Consider the following 24,883-nt stretch of genomic DNA (forward strand, 5'->3'; position numbering starts at 1 on the left):
GCATATTTGTCTCTTTAATACTCAGCTGATTATGGACGAATTTCATGGGAGATGACGTGGAAATGGAACAGTATATTTATAAACTAGAATGGATTTTAATTACTTGTCGAGCATTTCTCAATCTCAACATAAAACCGTTAAGAGTGTAAGTAATAAATGATAATTAATAATTTATTAGAAATACTTATTAATGAAGTATAGTCAACTTTACACCAATCCAGATGGAAGGTATATTTTCGATTAAAATTCAGTTTAAATTAGTGTTTTATTTTAAGATATTGAAATAACCTAAATGTTTATTTGGTTTGCGTAACTAATTTTCAAAAAATGTAATTTGATCTAATTTTTTCCGTATTACGTGACACAAAAATTTTTCGGCCCAGTTCCTCTCGCTTTTATATACAGTAGACACATTAAAAATAAATATGAAACCTGTTTTGATCAATTTAACAAACTCCTTCGTATCATAAATTTAAAAAAGAATTGACATTGAGAAAAGACTTGTATGTTAAAGTATGATATTGAATTAGAATAGTAATGACTTGCCCAAAAAGATTTTTTTTTTTTTTTATTAAATTTTCTTGTAAAAAGTTCATATTTATATGAATATCACTATTAATAAATGGTTATCAAGTATATATTTTGAAATGTTTATAATCAGTTTTTTTAAATTGAGATAAAATATGTTTATATGAATTTGTATCTTGTATAAATGAAGACTTTTAAAAAATGTTTTAGTTAATACAAAATTAAAAACATTACTTGATTATAATAATTATTAAAATTGCCAGGATGATACACATACTTTTTAAAAAATTCACAAAAAATTAGAAAATACTAAAATTTTCTCTGCATTTCAAGTGTTTGGGTTGGGAATGGTCTTGTAGCAGAGTTGTTCTTTATCTCGAGGCTCTCGCCCACCTCAAAAAAAAAATTTTTTTAGTTTAATTTATTGCTGATACAATCAGAAACACAATGGGTTGTTAAAACAGACTACACATTTTAATATTTTGGACATTTTTAATATCTTTGAAGATTAAAATAACATTTGGATTTACCTTCTGTCTGTTACATTGAACATTCTGTCTGGAACATTGAAGCAGATGGCATTTTTTGTTCATTCCAAGCATTTACTTTTGAATCATTAACAATATATTTTTTTACATCAACTCATCAACATATTTTTTTTTACTTATGATATCTCATCAAAATTTTCTTTCTTCCTTATCAGTATTAAATAGTTCCATTTTTTAACCAAATTTTGAAATGTATTCAAAACTTTTTTGTACATTTTGCCAATTAACACCACTTTTATTGCTGATTCACGTAAATTTAATGATATTTTATTTTAAAGAATATTCTAAATTACATATATTGTTTGTTATACAGTATATATAAATGTATTATTCACAGGGCTGGATTTTAACATAAGCTAAATAAACTGCAGCTTAGTATCTCATATTTTTATGTATATCATCATTGCATGGAGAAGGATCTGTTATATGTTATACCTTAGGACTACAACAAGTCTAAATCCAGCCCTGACTATTCACTTCTGTCAGATAAGACTTTTAAATTATTAATTTTAAATAAATTACATATTTTTTTTAAAATACATTTCTTATGACTATCTTGTATAATTGGAATTAATAAATTTTTTAATATTAATAATGTTCATTTGAATATACTCTTGTTTATTGTTAAAGGTTTAACAAATTTAAATCTTTTAAAACAAACTGATGATGATTATATTTTATAATTGAACTCAGTTAAATAAGACCTAATTATCACCTTTTTATAGTTTCTATATTATCTACTTTTGGTATTCAATTTTGGTTTAACTAGAAAATGAATCGCAAGCCATTCATAAATTTAGATTAACTTGATATTGATAAAAACTGATTAATAGTAATTTAGTGTTAAATTCAAGCTTTGGTCTTCCCAATGGATAAATATGATTTTCACATCTTTTGAATTTTTCTAATATAATTAAGACAAAACCTTTCACACTTTGTTTCTAGCAGTTTAATCACTAAGTACAAATGTTTTCAGCCATTTGGATGGCCTTCTTCAGGTACAATAAGGTCAGTTGGAATGTCAGTTAGCAGATATTTAAATGACATAACTGTTTACAAAGGTTCCAGAGTTCCAACGCTTCCAACTGACCTTATTGTACCTGAAGAAGGCCATCCAAATGGCTGAAAACATTTGTACTTAGTGATTAAACTGCTAGAAACAAAGTGTGAAAGGTTTTGTCTTACTTATTTTAAGTAGTTCTAGCTTTGAGTGCAGAGAAGTATTAATTTTTCTATTAGATTTTAATGATTTATTATTCTAATAAAATAGAAATTGTTTATATTATACCAATATACCTGCATATTTGAATAATAATTCATTTTACATTGTTCCTTTTATTTTTCTCAATTATTTTACAAACAAATTTAATGTAAGATTACATAAACCAACATCTACAAACCTGATGTACTGTACATACATAATACACCAACAACTACTTTGCATCAAATCATTTCCATACATATGGTGCTACAGAAGTGGCACGTATTCGCTTTGTTTGCCATTCTAATACAATTTGTCGGGCTATTAACACGTATAGTTTTTTTCCGAAGATGTCAGTGGAATTACGAAGCACTGAAAATCTGTGCTTCATAATTCATTTATTCGTAAGCATTTATATTGTGTATTTCTGTAACAATCTGTATAGTATTGAAGAATTTTTATCACCTTCAATACATGTCATGGTACTTTGGAATATTGTAGTTTGACTATGCATACTTCTGAGCTATCATCTTCAAAAAATCTTATAGAATCCTTGAACAGTTATCATTAGACAAGAAATATAATTTTAAAGGAGAATACAACTTTAAAATTCATTTAATTGTAGACATCAATGCTAATCATCTAGTCTTAGTATAACCCTGCAAACACCTGTAAATTCCACTTCTGAATACTCACAGAATTCTTTTAATAATTTCACTCTTATTATAAATATATAAAAATTACTGTAAATTTTGATTGTGATACCCTCAATACCAATAGGAAGCTGATATGCTGCTGACTGAATAGTATTGTTCCCTATGTGCAGTACATCCTACACCAATAATTGGCATTTGAAGATTGTTCTTTAGCTTATCATATACATTACTTTTTCTAAGAAGACTAATAAAGTTTGTATTTACATTATCAGTAAAAACTGCTAGAACATTATTTTCTAAATTATTTTTCTTTAATATCTCAATAATTGAGTCACGACTAAGGTGTGTTGCAAAAGTTTAGGTCCACTCCATTCAGTTAAACAAACACAACACAAACACATCTAAAGAAACCAATACATACATTTATTTGTGTAGGTAGCAGAAACGTGTAAAAATAATACATCATCATTAAACTAGCATATAGCATAAGTGACTGTAAATGTATAAACACACAAAGTGAGATAATCCATGTGTTGCAAAAGTTTAGTTCCATCACATCCCCAGGAGAAATAACAGTATAAACCTGCAAGTTAAACGTTATAAACTATTTCAAGCGTGAAATTGCAATACTGCTGCAACTTTTAGTTGTGTAATTTGCTTGATATAATGTTTATGAAAACATGGGCTGTGGCAAGGTTGGCCTATGAGAGGGGCAAGATTGATGCATTAAAGCAGCAAGGGCTGTCCAACTGGGCCATAGCAAAAAGGATTAATCGGTCACATAACATGGTGAACAATTATGTACTGTACATAACCAAGAGGAGTACAACCAAAAATCCTGTTCAGGATGTCCATAGGCACTCAGTGAACATCAACTTTGATGGGTCATAAACACCCTCATACAATCAGGATCATCACTCGGACAGTCAGCACGTGATCCAATGGTTAACATTCATAAGTCAACTCTATCAAGAGCTGCAAGGAGCAATGGACGACTGCTGTACAAGAAGAAGAAATGTCAGCCTAGATTAACACCAGCCCATAAGATAGCATGGGTAAAATGGGCTACAGAACATTGAAGTTGGAGTATAGAATGGAGATGAGTAGCATTCAGCAACAAAAAAAAATTTAATTTAGATGGCCCTGATGGCTAGTGCTACCACTGGCATGACATCAGAGAGGATGAGAGGACCGTTTCCATATGCCAAATGAAAGAAGGATTAGTAATGGTCTGAGTTAGATTTGTATACAATGGGAAGACTAACATTACATTTCCATGAGGTCGTATGAAAGCCAGGAACTGTTGGATGTGCACCTCATGGCATTTGGAGAGAGGGTTGGAGGACCATTCTGGACATTCCAACAGGACAATGCACTAATCCATGTAGCACACACTACATGGGAGTGGTTTTTAGACAATGGTGTGTATGTAATAGATTGGCCTGCTAATTCCTTTGACCTTAACCCCATGGGGAACCTCTGGGGAATCCTCACTAGGAAAGCATATGTCAACAAACATCTGTTTTCCAACTGTTGAACTGCAGACAGACATTACCTCTGCATTTGGACAAGGTAAGTCAAGATGTGCTCCAGCAATTTGTAGACAGCATGACTCATCACAGTTTTGACATTAGGGTGCAAAAAGAGGGTTCTGGACAATAATGTGTAATTCCGCTTGATGGAACTAAACTTTTGCAACACTTGGATTATTTCACTTCATGTGTTTATACATTTACAGTTGTCGAATAATATGCTAGTTTAATGATGTATTATTTTTACATGTTTCTGCTATCTACACAAATAAATGTATGTGTTGGTTCCTTTAGATGTGTGTGTGTTGTGTTTGCTTAACCGAATGGAGTGGACCTAAACTTTTGCAATGCACCTTATTTCAGAATTTTCCTCTGGAAGAGATACAGAATCTAAAAGTTTTATTTGTATCCTAGTTTGTAATAAAAAAATGAATTAAAGATGGAAATAATTTGTTTTTTTGAGATATGATGCATTCATAAATATTATTATAAAATTAATGTTTTTCAAAGTTTTCAAAAGTTGATCGATAGTATAAAGTGCAAATGCATTTTCTATAATTGCTTCAGTTTTTGTGAGAGCATAAGTAAACTTTGGCTCAAATAATGTACTATTATGTTTTTAGATGTACTGTACACTCCATTGAATGAAATTTTTGATTAGGAGTTATAGTATGATATGAAAAACTGCTTTAGCGATTGCTAATTCTTTTTCTTTGGATCAAATTCCACTTTACAAAAATATATACATTTTATTGAAGTTGCAACTAATACTGCTCATTTGTTTATCTGATGAAACATGTTTCTCAATGTCATTTTTTTTATCTCCTGACCCAATTGAGAATTTAGTATTACAAATATTGGTGAGCATTGTTTTCATTCTTTTTTATAAAAGCAAATTTAGTTTTTAATTCATCTATAAATGTAGAGTTGTTTCTTTGACGTGGCTATCTGAAATTAGTTTTTGTTTTTATTTAAAATTTATATTTTAATTAGTTAATATTAAAAGTGAATGTGTACTTTTGTTATACAAACATTAAACATAATAAGAATAAAATAATCTTATGTTAGGTTCCTAATAATTAAATGCACATGTGCATCATTATGAGGCTGCTGGGGAATGAAATTTAGAAAAAATAATGATTATAAGAGAGATATTGTTGTTGTACCTATTGCCATTTGGACTGCCCAGCAGTAACAGTCAACAACATGTGGGAGTGTTAAGTCAGAGATTGATGCCTTGTTTACAAGCAACATAACCTGTTTATTAGACTATTAACTTACAATAAAAGTACTATTGTCATGAAGAGTTGAAGTCCTTGTAGATTTCAGTGTGCAGTCTTTGAAAGAAGAAAAGGAATGTCCAGTGATGAGAGTGGTTTCTTATCACTGACTGGATGTTGCCTTCTAAGACCAGTTCTCGAACAGGAAACGATGTCTAGTGAGTGCAGATCGGAATTTCTGAAGTTTCTCTCAATGAAGGTCTATAACTTTCAGAGGATACATCAGCAAATGATGAAGATGGAACTTTGCAGGAAACACTCCAGCAAGGGACATAGCCTCACAGGATGAGTCTTTGTGGCCTTGCAAATCATTACTTTATTGGTTATTAACTCCCTTTCTTGGACCCCAATTGATCTTTCTCTGTTATCAGATGAAATTGGACTAGATCAGTTCTATAGAAAGAATTGTTTATTAATACAATTTAACACAATATTTCATTCGCTGTGAACGAACCTTGTATCTTAACTAACATTTTCTTTTTTGTTTGTCTTGTCTTATAAAGAATTTAATTTACTAATTTTTCTCTGTTTTTACTGTGTGGTTTTAATATTAAAATAATTTTATTTTTTTCCCTTTTCCTTTTATAATTTAGTTTCCTTAATTTTAATTAATTGCAAAGATCAAGATTTGTTTTTGTTTGGCTATATGGTCAAAAGGATATTTTTCATCCAAGCCCAGGGCCTCACATCATTACCTCTGAACTGTTTAAATGAATAAACTTTTGTTATATGCATTCTACACTATTAGCATTTTCTCCACTTCAGATTTCTGTACAACAAACTCATGATAAAACATGAAGAAACATTTGTTGCCACTTAACAGAAATAGCAGCTTCTAATATGCAGTGTAGGAAACAATAACTTTGTACCACTGTGAAAATGTTAGATTACATGTCCAATCTGGGATATTTTCTAGGACAGTTCAATGTAGGACAAACAACTTAAATCTAGGACAGTCCCACATAATTCAGGATGTCTGGTCACTTTAGTTTATAGCAATGTAGATAAAAACACATTACTATGACACATGATATTGAAAATTTTGTTGTGTCTTTATTAATAAAAATTTATATAAAACTGAAATGGACTTTTGGAAAATAGAGACATCTCATAAATCAAAAGGGAAGTCATTTTAACCAACTGTAATATTCAACATTTCTGACTATAGAATAATAAACATTAAATAATAAACATTAAATTTTGTTGATTTTTCCATATGTTATTTTAGTACTGCTATGAAAAAGTCATGAGATACTGATGAGTCGTTTTACCTATTTACAGATATATCACAAAACAAATCCAATCCAATTTAAAATATAAAGGACCAATTTATTTTTCTCTTTCAAGCTGTATCAGGTTATAGAAAATATAAAAGATCAAAATAACAAAACAGTAATATGTTATGAATGTTCAAACCATTTATGACAGATTTCAGATAAGTAAGAAACATTGAGTAATAAAACAGAAATCAATATGAGGAAGACAGGAAAACTACCAGGATTAATTCAAGTGAAACTGAATCTAAAATTGAGTTTGAAAGGAAAGCTAACAAAAGTACAACAAATTTTAATATTTAAAGAAATAATAAACAAAAGAAAATTACTATATGTAAAGAATGTTACTATATTGATCTAACAAGCTGTTTTTATTTGTAGAAAATAATTCTATGTATATTCATAAACTGAAATCAGTATCAGTTAGTAACACTTCCATTTGTTTTGTTGAGTTTTATTACATATGATTCATGTATGCACAGTTGTTATTTTCTTACTAAATAGGAAATTCTATAAAAGCTTACAGCCATTAGTAAATTAAAAATGTTAATGTAAAATAAATATATTCAAGTTGATTTAGTGAATTCTTCAAACTACAGTAGAACACCAATTATCTGAGGTAATGTGAGCCAATGCTATCTTGGATAACTGAAAACTTGGATAAAACAGATCGTCAGGACTATTTTGGATTAAAAATTACATGTATAAAAGAATATGATATATCACTTTTAACCTCTTTTTATATTTTAGTAAATTTAATCATATATAAGAACATCATTTTTTACAAAACACTTATACAACCAAAAATTCAGTTTATGAAACACAAAACAATGGAGAAAAACGAACGTTTTCAATTGCCTTTGGCAGTATTTTTCATGTTAAAAAATTTATTTGGAAATGGATATCAGAATAGAACAGGCAATGGAATGTAATAATTTAAAATATAAAATAAATGAATGTGTTGTTGTCCTTGTAGGACAACACATTATTCCCAGTTTGGAGGGTGTTATTGGATATTTAATATTACTTTTACATCTTGATATTTTCATCTCAACACAAACATGTAACCTAAGGTGAGCAGATTTTAACATTGGTGAAGCCGGACAAAATTGATGGGGGAGTGGTTGTCATGTTGAAAAAAAATGTTCTAGAGCAAAAAAATTTTATTACCAAAACACAAATTGTACTTTTCCTCTGAATTTGCCTTGAGTGTCACTTTATTCTTGTAATTTTTTTTATTATATAATACTGCCATAACCAAAATGACCCACTCTACCATTAGCAATAGAACAATGCAAACTGATGTGCTTTCTGTTGCTAGTCATTAGCAGTGGTGATGTTCAGGGGGTTCGCACAGGTTTGGCCGAACTCATTGTTAAAATTTTCAGTTTTCCAAACCTTGTTAAACACATGGAACATTTCTCAGATCCAGTCATAAGAGAGTGTGAATCACGCGAATACAGTACACAAAGAAACTGGAATTTTTTAAAATCAGAAACTTTAATTCACGTATCTGGATACAGGAAGTTTTGTGGGATGCCAGCTATAATATCTCTATCCCCGACACATATATATTAGTATAGTGCCCAACAATATAAAAAGAATACTGACATAAGTTTTAAACCTCGTGACAATTCTTTCTTTACAAAAATAACTAGTCTACTAGGGGTAATTAAAATATATGTACAACTTACTGCTAAACTTATAACTAATAATAAATGTAGGATGATAGATAAATTTAGAACAATAAAGTAAAGGATAGAAAGAAAAAAGAAAGGGATACCCAACTATTTTGGCGCTATTACAGTGCGGTACATATAATGTTGGATGGATTTCTTGTTAATTACAAAAAATGTCAATATCTTCACTAAAACGTAAATTTCTCTTTGTCGTCTCCACGTGGTCCCAAAAACGTGGTGGAGGGCTACCTTTTGCACGTCTTTCCTTGTTCAGTCCTTGCCAAAGAATGACCACTTTGTCCTCGTTCTACCCTGAGGGTCGCATACCGTCCCATTGTCCTCAAGAGACCGCCTGCTGTTGTGCCGTTAAGCACCGGTCGGGAGAGAATTCCAAGAAGGGAAGATAATAGGAATAGGAAGAAGAAAGGAAAATATATATTCTAATATAAAATAAAATACAACTATACAGTACAATAATGGCATTTAGCCACATACGCCTCATACAAAAGGTGATCAATTACCAAAGTGCAACTTACGATAATTGATTTTTTTATTTCATAAGTAGTAATCATGGCCTGGATTAGGTCAGTTATTATTTTCACCATCAGCAGTTTGTGGTTTGTTTTGATTCCTATCCTCAACTGCTTGCAACTGGTTCTGATGTGGTTCGGAACTGATGGGAATGTGCCGGATGTATGCCAACATTTCTTCATCGTTTCCGGGTTCGCTTTCATCGGTCGTTCCTCCCTGGAGAGCTTCCTTGCTTATCAGTCGTTGTCTATCATTTCTTATAGGGACGTAACAGGGTTTTATCCTATCAACGTGAACAGAGATACAATCCCGGCGCGAGTTTCCTTCTAACTCAGCTGTCACTGGTCCCAACATACGAGAGATACGAAATGGACTTAAATATTTAGCCGAAAATTTCCCATGCTTTCTCCCGGAGCCCTTCCGAAGTAACCACACCCTTTGACCAACATTCCATGCGCTATAGTTATGGTTACGGTTGATCCAATCTCTATTCTGGGAGTTCTTTATTCTCCCCGATGCAAACGCACTGTCACGAATAACATTTAATCTGTTGATCCATTTACTTCTAACATTTTCGTCATGGTCGCTCAATTTATCCTCACTCGGGAAAGACCAGGGGAGATGTGGATCAAATCCGTACAACAAAAAGGAGGGGGATTCACTAGTAAAAGCATGGGTAGTATTATTGTATGCAAAAATAGCAGGACTGACAAACATGTCCCAATCCCTGTTCCCCTTTTAAGATGAATATAAACATTACATGAAGTTTCGTGTAATATTTATATTTATTCTGTGAGATATTTTGTTATTTATAAAAGTTACAATCATTATTAAGATTTTGTTTTTCTTATAATTAATAATTCTATATATTTAAATAACAGTTTTATTTATGAATTAATAAAATAACATTTAAATAATAATCTGTAATCAATTTTTTCAGAATCAAAATTTTAAAACCAAATCTAGTGAAAAGAAAACCTCATCAAGTCAGGTAACATCAAATGCTATCCAAGCATTTTTGGCTCGAAAACAAGAAGAAGAAAGACAAAAATGTATGTATAAAGAAATTAAATATAAATTCATTGTCACTTTGTTTTATATAGAAAAAAGAATAAGTAATTATTGATACTGTCAGGAATTTTTCACAATGAATTGCTTTTGATCTATGAAATTACTAACTAATTAACAAAAGATAGAATTAATATATTTAATTTTAACATAAAAAAAAGTATTGAGAACACACAGAAATTTCAAAAATGAGGATTAAGATTAACAAATTTAAGAACTTTAATAATAGTCATTTTGACAGATTTGAAAATGCTAAGTTATTGAATAATGCATTATAAGAAGAATAATCAATTTCAAAGCTAACAAAAATACAAAATATTCTCATGGTATATTGGAATGCAAAACAATTATATAATGAAAAGTACAGAGTGGTTATAATTAAACTGATCCTATTCAGACCCCATTCTGCTTATCAGATTTTGATGAAACTTGGTATATATATGTTATATGGACCATGGGGAAGAGATTTCTGCAGTAAAAAAATAGTTCAAAATTCGACCACCAGGTGAAAATGTGGTACCTAAAAAAGGATTAAAACAAGTCAGAAACATTAAATTTTATTCAGTCACAAAATATCTAAGAAGTGTGCTTCATTGACATTGTGTTCAAAATTCATTACAGTGTGTTCAATGGTATCATGAAGGACGTCTCCATGAATTTCAGCAACATGGCTTGTAATGCTTGCTTTCACTTCAGGCATTGTTAATTTCTCCTCTATAAACAAAACCTTTCAGAAATCTCCACAACCAGATGCTAGCAACTTCTTCAACAATTTCTTTAGCAATCAGTTTCCACCCTGTTCCTGGCAGCACACCCAAGACTTTAGTCTCTTCAAATTTTGTAATCGTGTTTTTTAAACCATTCTTTGAAAGGGGTTATTTTTGCAATTCTTTTAAATATCAATATTTGCACAGTGCAGCTAAGCTATTGCTGCCATTCTGATAAACAGTTTTACCAGCAAAGCTTGGTCTTTCTTCTGTAAGAGCATGATTGATGATAAACATAAAGGCACACAGAATAATTTTTAGGCTTTGAATGCAGTCTTTTTCAGGTCTGCCTACTTTGCATAAGGATTTTGTGAAAAGTGTCATCTGGCAATGATTTTTTTTTATTGCAGAAATCTCTTTTTCATGGTTATATAATGTATATGCCAAGTTTCATCAAAATCTGATAAGCAGAACAGGCTCTAGGGTGGTCTGAATAGGGTCAGTTTAATTATTACCACCTTTTGATTGACATTTACAGCTTATTAGTTTTTAGTTGTTTGTTTATTTATTTATGTTTCATTTATTTTAAAAGTTAAATTTTAATTATCAATTTTTATTTTCTTTTTAAATTTTATACTATATATGTTTAAATTTTAAAACCTCTGAGTTTGTACTTTTGTATTTGTTCAATTTTAATTTAAAAATGCTAGTTTATGTATTCTATTCGTTAGTCCTAACTGAGGAAGACCTATGAATAAGGTGACCAGATGTCCCACTTTTTAGCAATTTGTCCCGTGTCCCAAGGCATTTTAAAAAACTCCTGAGTTTTGGAAAGATTAAGTTTTTATCAATTATGTGTCATAAACTTGTGTCTTATGTTTAAGATTCATAAGGATCATTTTACATCACATTTATCAGTACCAAGGTGTGTGTGAGCATAGGAAATAAAGAATGCTGCACCAACAAAACCCCTTTGTGTTTGTGGAAAAGACTGACAGAAAATGGTTTGGGGCGCAGCTGCAGCGTGTGTTCACAGGCTGTCCAAACCAGCAAACATTTTGTTCATTGCATGTTACATGGCACAGAGCTCTTCTCTGTTGCCGCCTTAGAAAGCTAGTGACTAGCAAGGGTAAGAACATCAGTTTGTATTGTTCTATTGATAGTGGTGGGGCTGGGGTTCATTTTGGTTAAGACAGTATTATATAATAAAAAAATTACAATAATAAAGATCCACTCAAGGCAAATTCAGAGGAAAAGTAATACAAGTTAGTATTATTATTATTTAGAAAGAAATACAGAAGGATTAAAATAATTGTTAAAATATAGTTTGTCATATGTACTGTACTTGTCGTAGGTAACAAAAATCTCACAGAGAACAAATGGTTAGAAATATTTCATTTGAAACAAACTGTTTTCCATATAATAATGGATTAAAAATTGTGGAACATACACTGTCCTTACCAGGAACTAATGCCATGACTGAACCGTTTTTTGTACCGTAAATAAAGTGTGGACATCTGATAAATCACAACTAAGTGTTGAGACTTTGAAAGCCATATTATGTGTGAAATATAATTTAACAAATTCTTGCAAAAAATTTCATGACATTTTAAATAATGACAGCAATTTACTAAAAAAAATTCACTCAACTAAGAAATATGCTAAAGAATAAATAGTTTTTAAAGATTTATGATGGTATATATGTTATGGACAAAGTGTTGAGACTTTGTCTATACTGACTGGGCATTATGAATAATGCCCACAGTGTGGTAAATATTGATTAATTTATCAAATTGACTGGTCATTATGAATACTGCTATCATCTAGTCGGGCAGGAAAAGTGATGATAATACGTTGAGGAGTGATCATCCAACATAGACTAACCAATCGGCACTCTGAGTTGCTGATTGTATCGCGTTGAGTGTGTATCATGTTTAGTACCAAATTTTAAATTGTGCAACATTAATTAATTTGATTAAAAAAACTCTACTTATTTCATTTAGAAATATTTGTTTTTTGTGAATTATTTCAAAGTACTATTAACTGATATTCTTTTGGTAACTTAGAAGTAACTTTCATTTTTTACTCTTTCACTTTTTGTATCATTGGCAAATATGCTGATTTTGTAAAAATTTAATTGTTCTCACCTTTTTCTGCTATTAACTCGTTTAATCAGTTGCTGAAGCGATTATTCATATCACTTAATGATTCCTCCATGATCGTTACTTTTGTCAAAGAAGAAAGATTAACTACTGGTCACATAAATTTAAAATTCGGTACTAAATGCAATATGCATGCACAACTCAGATGCAAGTTCTGATTGGCTAGCGTATTTAGGATGATCACTCCTCAACATATTATCATCACTTTGCCCGACTAGATGATAGCAGTATTCATAATGACCGGTCAATTTATAAATTATTGAAATTTATTACAATGCCCGATTTTGTTGGTCATTATGAATAATGACCGGGCATTATGAATAATGCCTTTATTAATCACTTTGTCCATAACATAATATATTTATTGTATTCGTAAATTTTACATATGTTGAAATTTTAAAAAATATAATATAATATACAATTTTTGTATTTTTGATGATAAAATTTTGTTGCTTTAGAACAATTTTTTTCAACAAGACAACCACTCCTCCCCACATCAATTTTGTCCCGCTTCACCAATGTTAAAATCTGGTCACCTTACCTATGAATAGGTTGAAAACGTTTTTATTATATTAAAATATTGCTGGAAATCAAAAGGTGTTTCATTATATAACAAAAATACAGTAGATTAAACACATATGCTAAGGAGGTAAGCAAGTAGAATGAATTAGTTGCTATAGTTACAGGAATAATAGCATAATGAGCAAAGCATTAAAATATATTTGTGTGTATACTGAGCACATTTTAGTATTTTAACAAATAAAATAACAAATTATTAGATAATCACAAGATAGAAATATCAATAGAGTGAAACTCGTTAGAAAACATTTTGATATTCTATATCACGGAAATAAACAATCTACATATAACATAAAAATGACTCAATAGTAACCTTTATAAATATTTTCTAGCATTGCTTCAACTTGTGACCATCTAATAATTTGTTTCGGTGTTAGTTGTTTTAATGTTATGGGCCTCTATTATATTTTTGTGTATATTATTTGATATTAAAGTATCAAATAATATATACACAAAAATATAATAGAGGCCCATAACATTAATTTCAATTTCATGCTCATTTCATTATTACTTTTGTAACTATAGAAACCATTAGTTCCTATAATTACAAAAATAATATAACATATAAATAAAAAAGTAGTTACAAAAGTTTTTTGTCATATACTAAAGATTATTAAATTTATTAATATTCTCAAATGATTCTAGGAATTGCTAAACAATAAATTTTCTTAAAAGATCTGAAGCTCTTGAAAAAGAATACAATTATCCTAATTTTAATCCAGCCTTTTTTTTCTTTTTGATTTTTTTTCCCTGTTGTCTTACTAGTTTGTTATCAAACAAACAATTTCTCATATCATTTCAATTGACATCATTATAAATTAACTGCTTCAATTAATAGAAATTTAATTTTGTAAAAAAGAAACATTATTATTTCTTTCCTGTTGTTTTACTTGATTGAAATGTTAAGCCAGCATGTTTAAAGAAGCATGAGATGTTCAAGCAAAAATGTTATCAATTTGAAATTAAAATTATTTTAAAATAACAACAGTAATGTATGAGGGTAATCCCAAAAGTAAAGTCTCCTATTTTTTAGAAATACAAAGAAACATTTATTTTCAATAATGTTTGCATCATTTTAAAGCTTAAACAATTATCTATTTTTCTACATAATTGCCATTTTGGTCGATGCATTTTGCAAGCGCTGTAGCAGTTTTTGTATGCACATTCATACCGTCTCGCCTCCATGTTGTTGAGGAAATGTTGAACCTCATCTTTCACCTCATTCATCTCATTGTCACTGTTGAAGCACATTCTGGCCAAATGTTCTTTCAACTTAGGGAACAGGTGGTAGTCACTGGTGCCAAGTCCAGACTATAGGGTGGGTGATGATGTCCCATCCAAACTGTTGCAGGAGAGTGATGGTTTGATGGGCAATGTGGGGGCAAGCATTGACAAGGAGAATAAATGTTGACAATATCTGTCAACATTTATTCTCCACAACATAATAAATGGGACCTTAATAGCTTCTTGGTTGACTTCATAGCTTCTGGGACCATAATAAATGTTGACAATATCTGTCAACATTTATTATGGTTCCAGAAGCTATGAAGTCGACCAACAATACCCTCTTTCAATCCCAAAACACAGTTGCCATGACTTTACTGGCAGATGTGTTTGAATTTTTGTGGCTTAGGCGAAGAGGAATGCCGCCACTCTTGTGATTGTTGTTTAGCCTCAGGTAAGAAATGGAACACCTTTTGCATTCAAAAACCAAATAACTGCATGAACTTATGCACTTGGCAGTAGCACCAAGCGGGAGCTCCATTACAAATGGTTGCCAAACCAAGACCGAGCATCCCAGCAAGGTGCACACAGGCATGTTTGGAAGTGGGGAAATAACAAACACGACAATGTTGCCAACAGCCGCACAAATAGTTTCCGTGTCTGCAGAGCTTTGGTTACCTTACCAAGGATGACGCCAGCCAATGGGCTGGCGTCGTCCTTGGGCAAGATGATGTAAATTCATAGAGGATATGAATTATATGTAGGTAAAATAAAAACGATTCATAAAGTTTTAATCATTTACTACATACTGGAAAAGAAATATCTTAATTAAAACATTTTTTTAACTTACAAGAAGCCTAAGAAGATTATTTTAATTAAAACTTAGCATTTAAATAATTTTTTTTGAATTTCTAGGGGAGGGCAGCTGCCCCCTCCTGCCCCCCTTGGCAAAGCCTTTGTACCTTACTTTTGGGATTACCCTCATATGTTGTTATTTTTCAAAAATATTAAATACGGTTATATAGTTAAAAAATATTATGCAGTGCCAGATGATGAAAAATAATAAAGTAAGACAAACTTTGCAGCACTAGCAGTTTCTACTGTTGCATCTTTACAACTTACAACCTGTTGAATCTTTGCACTTTTGCTTGTTTATTGTTTTGATGATAAAACTATTCAAACTATTTTTAAGAATGATTTATTAGAAAAATTGCCTGAGGTCTACAAACTACTACAAACCACCATCCAGTCCTATATACATATCAACTACACATTGTGCAAAATATACATTTAATGTCAACTTCATTCAACATCAATTATTTAAGAGAAATCTGTAAAATTTTTTCTTGCATAAACTTTCCAATCATACAATTCAGTCAAAATATTTTGTCAAAGTAAAATTAAAATAACATCATTTTTGTAATAATACTCATCCTCAAGATTTTAATTCATGAAAATCGATGATGATGATGATTTTTTTAGTACAGACAATTTATTATCAGATAATAGTTTCTTCCCCTTGCATTCAGCTATATAAAATAGATCATTTATGATGTGTTTAAATGTGAACACTTCAATGACTCAAAGAATATTTCTATTGTTCAGTGAAAAGCATTGAATCCATTTTTACTTTTCTAAGAAAGAATCAGCTTTTTGCTGGTTGGTTTTGATTATATTATTGCCATATCTAAATATTATTACTTATTGTAATTGTATTTATTTTACTATTAGAATAGTAAAAATGTATAAATTGATAAATATATATTAATTTAGATGAAGAAGCTAAAAGAAGAAAAGAAAAACTACTCACTCTTAGAGCTCAGAACTCTAAGAGTAACAAAAAAGCCAAAATCATGGCTTCTAGAACAAAAGATAATGATTTTAGTAAGATTAAACTTACTGAAGATGAAGTGGAAGCCAAAATAAAGAGAGAACAAGAACTGAATAAAAAACGCCTAACAAACACAGTAGACAGAATGAAAGCTAGAATTCAATTAGAGGAAAGAGATAGTCAGCTTCCTAGAACAAGAAAGAAAAAAACTAGTGATTCTCAGCATCAAACATCAACTAATTCTCCCATGCAAATTGAATATAAATTTAATGGAAATAGTGTTCCCATTCCTGTACTGGTTAACAAAAAAGATATTGAAAAAAGAAAACAAGTATCAAAAACAAAATCAGCTGTGATGGATTACAGAAATCTCTTAGAAATTGCTGCAAAAAAGCAATTTGAAGCTGGTGATGATTCAGAATATGAAGATTTTGAGGAAGAAAGTGATGAGTATGAGGAAGAACAAACTCAAGTGACCAAAACAAGTCTTCCTAGTTATAATACAAAGAAAGATGAAAGTGTTCATAGACAAATTAATCAAAATTCTAAGTTAAATAATAAAATTTTAGTAGATAAACATAAATTAAAACAAAATAAAGAAAATTCATATAACACTAATAATTCCTTAAAAAATGAAATTTCACAAGAATCTAATATCAATCATAAACAATCGAATAAATCATATCATAAAAATTTGCCTAATAATAAAACTCCAAAGTTATACAAATCAAATGAAAACAATGAATATCCTCAAAAAATGACATCATATAATAATAATTTAAATTTTACATATAATAAAAATAAAGTTCCATCTAAACCAAATAAATATGAAGAATACATTCGTACACCGGATGACAAATTACACAGTGAAGAAGAATACATTCCACAGTATCAGAAACCAGCATTAATTCCTCATTTAAAATCAGTTCAGAATCAAAAACAAAAAGAATTAAATTATATTCCGACAAACAAATCATCTTTAAAAGGTAAGAGTGATACAGAAATATTAAACAATAGGAAAAAAATTGAACAAACATCCATCCAAAATATGACCAATAGAGTACGTCATGGTGAAAAAATTATTTCTTCAAATTCGGATCACAATGTAAATGTAAATAAAAAATATTTAGATGCAAAAAAATCTAAAGATGTTTCTAAACATAAAAATGAATTATTCAAAATACCTAAGAAGAAAAAAGAATGTGATGCAATGTTAAACGACAGTACTCCATGTTATTATACAGGTGATAATGATGAAAAGAATGTAGAAATACCTAAAAGTCACAACAAAGTAAATAATGTTTTAAAACAAAATTCTGAAAAAAGGCAAGATTATATTAATAATAAAAAGAGAGAGATTGAAGAAAGATTTTTGTTAAACAATAAGATAAACAATCGAATTCCAAATAATATAAAACAAAGCATGTCAAGTAGAAATAATTTGTATGTTGAAAATAAATTCCAAGAAAAGTTAAAAAATTCTACAGTTCGGAAAAACACTCAAAATGCAAAGGAATTCGAAGAACCAAAACAATATTTCACCATAAATGGAGAAGAAAAATCAAAACATGATATAAGTAAATCTCTTATGAAAAATAAACATTCTAAAAATTCTTCTTCACTATCAAATGAAGTGTATCAGTATTTTACAGAAGATTTTAAGAAAGAACAATCTACCTCAAAAAACATAAATAATACTAAATGTACTATAAATAATCACAGAACTAGCATGCAAGAAAAAGCTAAAATAAAATCAATGGCAAATGCACACAAATTAAGTCAGAACAGATCTGAAATTAAAAGAAATTTTTGTAATGAATATAATCGAGATCGAAGCGAGTCTCCACCTGCCAAAATATACAAAAGTGAAAGTATTAGAAATGAAAATAGGATTAACCAAAGGGTTGAAAAGTCTAATGATCAGAGAATTGTAAAAAGAAAAATTCCTGTAGAAAATAAAAAGAATGAACATGATAGATTTAAAAGTAGAGAAGATAATTATAAAAGAGATATAGGAAGGACTAATGAAAAAGTTGAGAGAGAATTTTCAGCAAAAAGTTTAAATGCTAAAATAAAAAGTGATTATAGAATTCAAACTAAAACTGAAAAGGATAATTATAACAGTATTAATACAGTAAAATCAAAATATCCAGAATACACTTCAGTTCCAAAAGTTTCACAAGAGAGTAAAAACAAATCGAACTTTGTACAGAAAGAAAGTGCATTTCCTAAAAAAGTTCTTGCAGAAAAAAAAAAAGTCATTCCACCAAGTAGTATGATGCATTTAATGCAAAAAGAACAAATTCAAACAAATAATAAATTAAGACATTTGGAGAAGCAAAGGTTAGAAAAAGAGAGGCCAACAATTGGAAAATCGCAAATGGTCACAAAATCAGAAAATTTAAGTAGAATGGAAAATAATAGAAAAATATTAAAAAGCAATTCTAATACCAATATAAGTAAACATTCTGAAAGAAATACATTAAATGAAAAACCTATTCCATCTAAAAGATTTCCTCAACCCAATAATGGTACAATTCCAAACAAGAATTTCAAACCAATAACAAGTGCTGATTACGTTGGGATTAAGCGTGATCGTCATGGACGTCCATTAGTTAGTAAGTACATGACTTAATTTTTTTACAGGAAAATCACTCTTACTGATTTTTACATATGTTTAAAGGCATGTTTCTGAGAAAAAATGTAGATAGTGATGAAGAGGAGGAGGATGAAGAGGAAGAAGAAGAAGATGATGATATGGCTGATTTCATTGATGATGGACCATTGGAGGAAGATGATGAAGATTATTCCAGATATATTCGAGAAATATTTGGATATGATAAAAGAAGGTATAGTAAGCAATTTATAACTAGTAAAAAATGTTGTTTTCAAACATTAAAAAGAAATTATTATAGGTATCGCTATGAAGAATTTGATGATCAAGCTATGGAATCATCTTATGCTGAACAAATGAAAGAAGAAAGGAGAAGGTAAATTAATTTATTAGAACAATATAAAATTTGATCAGACTATGTATAGGTAACATTAATTCCTTGTGCTGTAGAAATTAAAATGAAAAATGAATTATTTATTTAGCTAGATTTTTCTTTTATTAATTCATAAAATGTTCATCGACAATATGTGAAAGTAATGTAAACAGAAGAAAATTGGACAAGGATACTATAACTTATGAATAATAGTTTTAAGTTAATTAGTTGATATAGCAGTGATTATATTCCAATATGTTATTTTAAACAATAAATTCAATCATTTATATACAACAATAAATTTTAAAAAGTTCTAAGAGGACAAAATTATTATTATTTCTATGAAAATCTGGAACACAACTTTCACATTTATGAAATGATATTTATTTTATCAAAATAAGTTTTTTGCATGAGTTTAGCAAGTATGATATTTTCAGGACTGTAAAGAGTTTGTATTGGGCCCAGGCATAGAGCATTCCTTTCAGAAATTGTTTTTGAACAAATGAAATACATAAAATGTTTCTTTATTAATAAAAAGCAGTCTTAAAATTTTAATTTCTGTTAGTAAAAATAACATTGATTTTTATGGATGTATAAACCATACAGGTCCTTAAATTTTCTCCAGATCCAGGGAAAATCCTCAACTGTCCTTCTTGGCAGTCCTGGTTATTCCTACTATTATAGCAAGTTTTTATTCTTGCTGTAGTAGTGAAATCTTAAACCTGGTGTTGATAATTTAATTTTGAGATTATTTGATATGCTGCTTCTATTGTCATCATCCTCCAACTACTTTTCTAAAAATATCCAAGTTACACAATAGAAAATATTTAATTTTTGTTCAGAATAATTGTTACTATTGGAATTTTTTCAACTCCACTGTACCAAGCATGTTACACAATTTGATTACTTGAAATTTTTAAGAAATTGAAAATATTCAGACAATTGAATGCCACAGGATAAGCAGTTGAGAATCAAAGTTTTGATGAAAATACACCATTGTTTATTAATTAAACACCCAAATACAAATGTGAGTTTATTCTAGTGTGATTCCATGTTCCGTCATATAATCTTTTTTTTTTTTAACCCTTTTACTACAATGTGGTCGGTTGTACTTTACCCTTCAAAACGATCCAAACTGCAGACACTCCAGGTCACTCTATGTATTTTATTTTAAAAATTTACCAAAAAACAAATTTTTATCATAAAGAAGATAAATATATGTGAATTTTTGTATTTTATGTAGTTTTTGGCACAATAGCGTATAGTGGCACAGTAGTGTAAGTAATTTTTACTCTGAACTAAAAGTAGTCTGTTCAGAGTAAAAAGTACTTACCAAAAAAAAATGTTAAATTGTTACCTAAATTTTTGATGATATAAATTACTTATGATATAAGATTATGCATATTTATCTATTTTTTTTTGTGAACAGTATCACTTTATATGAAACAGTCCATATATACCAGCTTTCTGTCTCTCTTCGATACACTCTCTTAGGATAGTGGGATGTTTCGTTTTAGGCAGTAACAGAAAATAGCAAAACTAGAACAATAAAACACACTACACAAAGAAAATCGATTAATGAACATGTTTTATTTGTTTGAGAAAATAAGTAAATAAAATAAAACTAAAATAAAAATAAGAAAAATAGTAAATAACTATATATATACAGTAGAACCTCTATTATCCGGACTAATTGGGGATGAAGGTAGTCCAGATAAGGAAAAATCCAGATAATTAAAAAAAAAATAATTGACAGTGCATATAGTATGAATAATTTTTATTTGTCTAGATTTACATATAGCTTCAATATTAAATTATTTTTTATTAAGAAATTCAATTAACGATTTTTGTTTAAAGCTAGCTGTTCTTTTTGAAACTGCTAAATTACGAATACTTTTAAGACATATAAGTTGTCCTGAGTTACACTTTTCTTAGCTCTCAAACCACTTCATGGCGACATCTAAGCACTGAAAAGCTTCAGAATGTGTAGGACCAATATCTCTTACTTCACAAATCTCTTTGTCTTCTCGATCTTGTTCATCTGAGGCAGATATTTCTTTAATTATTTCCTCATCATTCAAAATTTGGAATCCAGGATTGTTTGCATTGCCATTTAACCACTCAGTTACATCTTCTTCGTCACATTCGGCACATATTGAAATTTGTGCTATTGCTTACGCAATGTCTCTTATACCACTTTCTACTGTTACTGGAATTTACTAGTGGTCTTTTCAAAATTTTGTTCCATGCATTCCATCACGTACGTACATAAACAGTGTTGCAATTCACCAAGTGCAAATCAGCAAATTCGTACAATTTTTGTTTATTTTGAACAATCCGAATAATTGAAAATCCGGATAATAGAGGTCCGGATAATCGAGGTTCTACTGTATATAACTTATAGACAATAAGCAGTTAATACTGAAATTGTAAAACAATAAAATGACTACAGAAAAAATACAACTGGTATATGTGTTTTCTTTGATTTTTTTTATTTTAAATTTTATACTGTTTCTATACATACTGTTAAATTTTTGTATTTTTGTTTACTCTACTAGTGAAATAAAATTAATATAATCAGGTTGTAGTTACACTTGTATGATTTTCAATCACTTTTCTACCACTTTCAAAAAAACTTTAGGTGTCTAGTACTTCTTTTGTGACAGTGATGGAAAAGTGTGGGTATGGTGTGAAGACAGTTTATGACTAAATCTAAATATCTCAACAAAAAAGAGGGATTTGAAAAATTTTAATTTGGCTGCAAATATGTATGTAAGCCTATTGATATATATGCAGTGTCCTTTTTTTGGAAGTTGGAATTGGCACTACTATGTGATGTGAACATCTAAAGTAAAAAAAAAAACTTGAACATTCATGTTTCTTGCCTGGGTTAATGCTTGTTAATTACATAGCTAGTCCATTTTGTCTTTGTCAAATACTGAGAATCAAATTAAAAAAGTGAGTATATGTAGATTTACATGTTACGATATATATTCTCACTTTGTAATAACACTTTCTTTAATTTCCTATTTCTTATCATACTTGTGTACAACACATAATACACAATTGTCTTTATGCAAATAATGTATGGCTTTATAGATGTAGTGGATGTAAAAAAATGTTAATTTACTCCCTAAAAAGCTGGCAAAGGGCAAAACTTTAAACACTGCATGATTGCAACAAGAAATGTACTTTTACACACCAGTATCTTCTTTCAGATTTTCCTGACTTATCTACCATCAAAAGGACGTGAATGGAACTAATTTTGTCCAGTAGGCCTACTTGGTGAACTTCTGCTATTTTTCCAAAGTTTATCATTACAATTCCATCTGTTTAATTAAGAAGAAAAATTTTTTATAAAATCAGATTGAAGTCAATTAACATTCTTTTTATTGTAAATATTCATTAGACTAATGTTGACTTCCAAAATAAGTTAAAAAAAATTGAAATGCTCGTATTTCATTAATATGACAGTTATATTTAAAGAAATGTTTTATGTTTTAAATAAATAAAAAATATATGTATTATTTATACAAACATCACTAAACCTGATAAATTTGTAATGTGCGAAACAACTACTGGATTATCTTGAGCTATTTATTTATTTATATTAAATATAATTGCTAAAAAGTAGCCTGATATAATCTGATAATTGTTTGGTGTATTATATGCATTAGGAGGAAATTATTTTATACATTTATAATAAGTCCTATTTTATGTATATTCAGCTTTACAAAAGTATTCTCATGTACAGAAGTAACAATTGTATAAAAAGAACAGAGAGATGAACTTTGAAATTCTGTCTTTGTTCTTTTATTCTGTTAGTGATTTTATATTTTGATACAAAACAGGTATTTTGACTTTAGACATTCAAACTGTGCTTTATTTATTTTTAGTGCAAGGATAGGACTCTTAGAAGATTTAGAAGATATGCAAAAAGAGGAAGAGGAGAAACAAAAGAAAGCTCTTAAAAAGAAAAGATGAAATTTTCTAAAAACAAAATACAGAACTATTTCAATCAGAGATTGTGTTCCAGTTTTGAAGAATAAAAAAAAAAACGTATCTGTGCATAATTCTGTAAGCTTACACTTCAAAGTCTTCCAATAACAAATCTTTCCAAAAAGATTGTGATAGCCTACATATATTTATTTATGACAACTAATGGTCAGAGAAGGTTAAAAAAAACTTTGTTTCAAATGAATTGCTCTAATGGAAGCATATATTTTGCATTGAATTGCAAACTTTAAAAAAATATTTATTGTATTTTTTGCTGGAAAAAAGTTTATTCTTCTTTATCATAAGTCTTCTGTAGAATTTCTCATTGAATTTCTACTTGGTATGACTAATGTATTGAAGTAATGCAAAAATTTTAAACACCGAATTAGAAATTACAATATTGTCTTAAACAGTAGAAATGAAATTTAAATTTCTAATTTATTATTTTTATATAGTGTAACAAGGAATTACGAGTATGAGTGCACATTTTGTATTTATTGAAAGAAAAAGCCTTTGACTGGCAAAGGGAACAAGTGCCACTTTTATAAGTTAAAGCCCACTGTTGAGCTTTGTAACAAATATTAATTTTTTTAATTGATACTTTATAAATATTTTCAAAAACTTTAATTATATTGTACTTAAATACAGAATTTCTGCCTGGATATTTAGATATAATGTATACAATATTTGTGATACATTTGCCTTCCTGTTTTGTACTGGAAAGCCTCATTGGCTTTTTCTATGTGATAATTTTTCAAGACTGTGGATTTATAAAATTCACATAAAACTAATATATACTGTTCAATCATACTTTAAAATATATGAAATTAAAATATTTGTATATATATTTTATGATGAACAAATGTATTTTGAAATCATGCATTCTTTTCTTTAAGATCTGTTTATTGACTTATTTTCAACATAGAGATGATAACTAGATATTACACATATAAAATTGATACAAGCAATACAGTGAGTGATTGGTTAATGAACATAATTCGTTCCAAGACTTTGTTTGCATCTGAGTTGTTCATTAACTGATTATCAATTTTACCATAGGTTTTTATGAGAATTTGATTAATTCATTCTGGAGATCCCAA

General features: G+C 29.3%; 1 protein-coding gene across 1 annotated transcript; it reads left to right on the top strand.

Moving 5' to 3' along the window:
* On the top strand, positions 1-24,630 carry LOC136982846 (glutamic acid-rich protein-like). The gene is made up of 6 exons (XM_067279374.1): positions 1-145; positions 10,170-10,281; positions 16,743-19,418; positions 19,484-19,649; positions 19,716-19,790; positions 23,684-24,630. Exons 1-6 carry the CDS (start codon positions 89-91, stop codon positions 23,769-23,771), a joined length of 3,174 nt encoding a protein of 1,057 aa, XP_067135475.1. The 5' UTR covers positions 1-88; the 3' UTR covers positions 23,772-24,630.
* Positions 24,631-24,883: the final 253 nt, after the last annotated feature.

This window comes from Centruroides vittatus, unplaced genomic scaffold, assembly GCF_030686945.1.
Source record: "Centruroides vittatus isolate TY-2023 unplaced genomic scaffold, ASM3068694v2 contig_866, whole genome shotgun sequence".
NCBI lineage: Eukaryota > Metazoa > Arthropoda > Arachnida > Scorpiones > Buthidae > Centruroides > Centruroides vittatus.

Coding starts and splice junctions, on each gene's coding strand:
- LOC136982846 (XM_067279374.1), top strand. CDS start 89: ATGGATTTTAATTACTTGTCGAGCATTTCTCAATCTCAACATAAAACC. Junction 146..10,169: donor AACATAAAACCGTTAAGAGT/GTAAGTAATAAA, acceptor CAATTTTTTCAG/AATCAAAATTTTAAAACCAA. Junction 19,791..23,683: donor ATGAAAGAAGAAAGGAGAAG/GTAAATTAATTT, acceptor ATTTATTTTTAG/TGCAAGGATAGGACTCTTAG.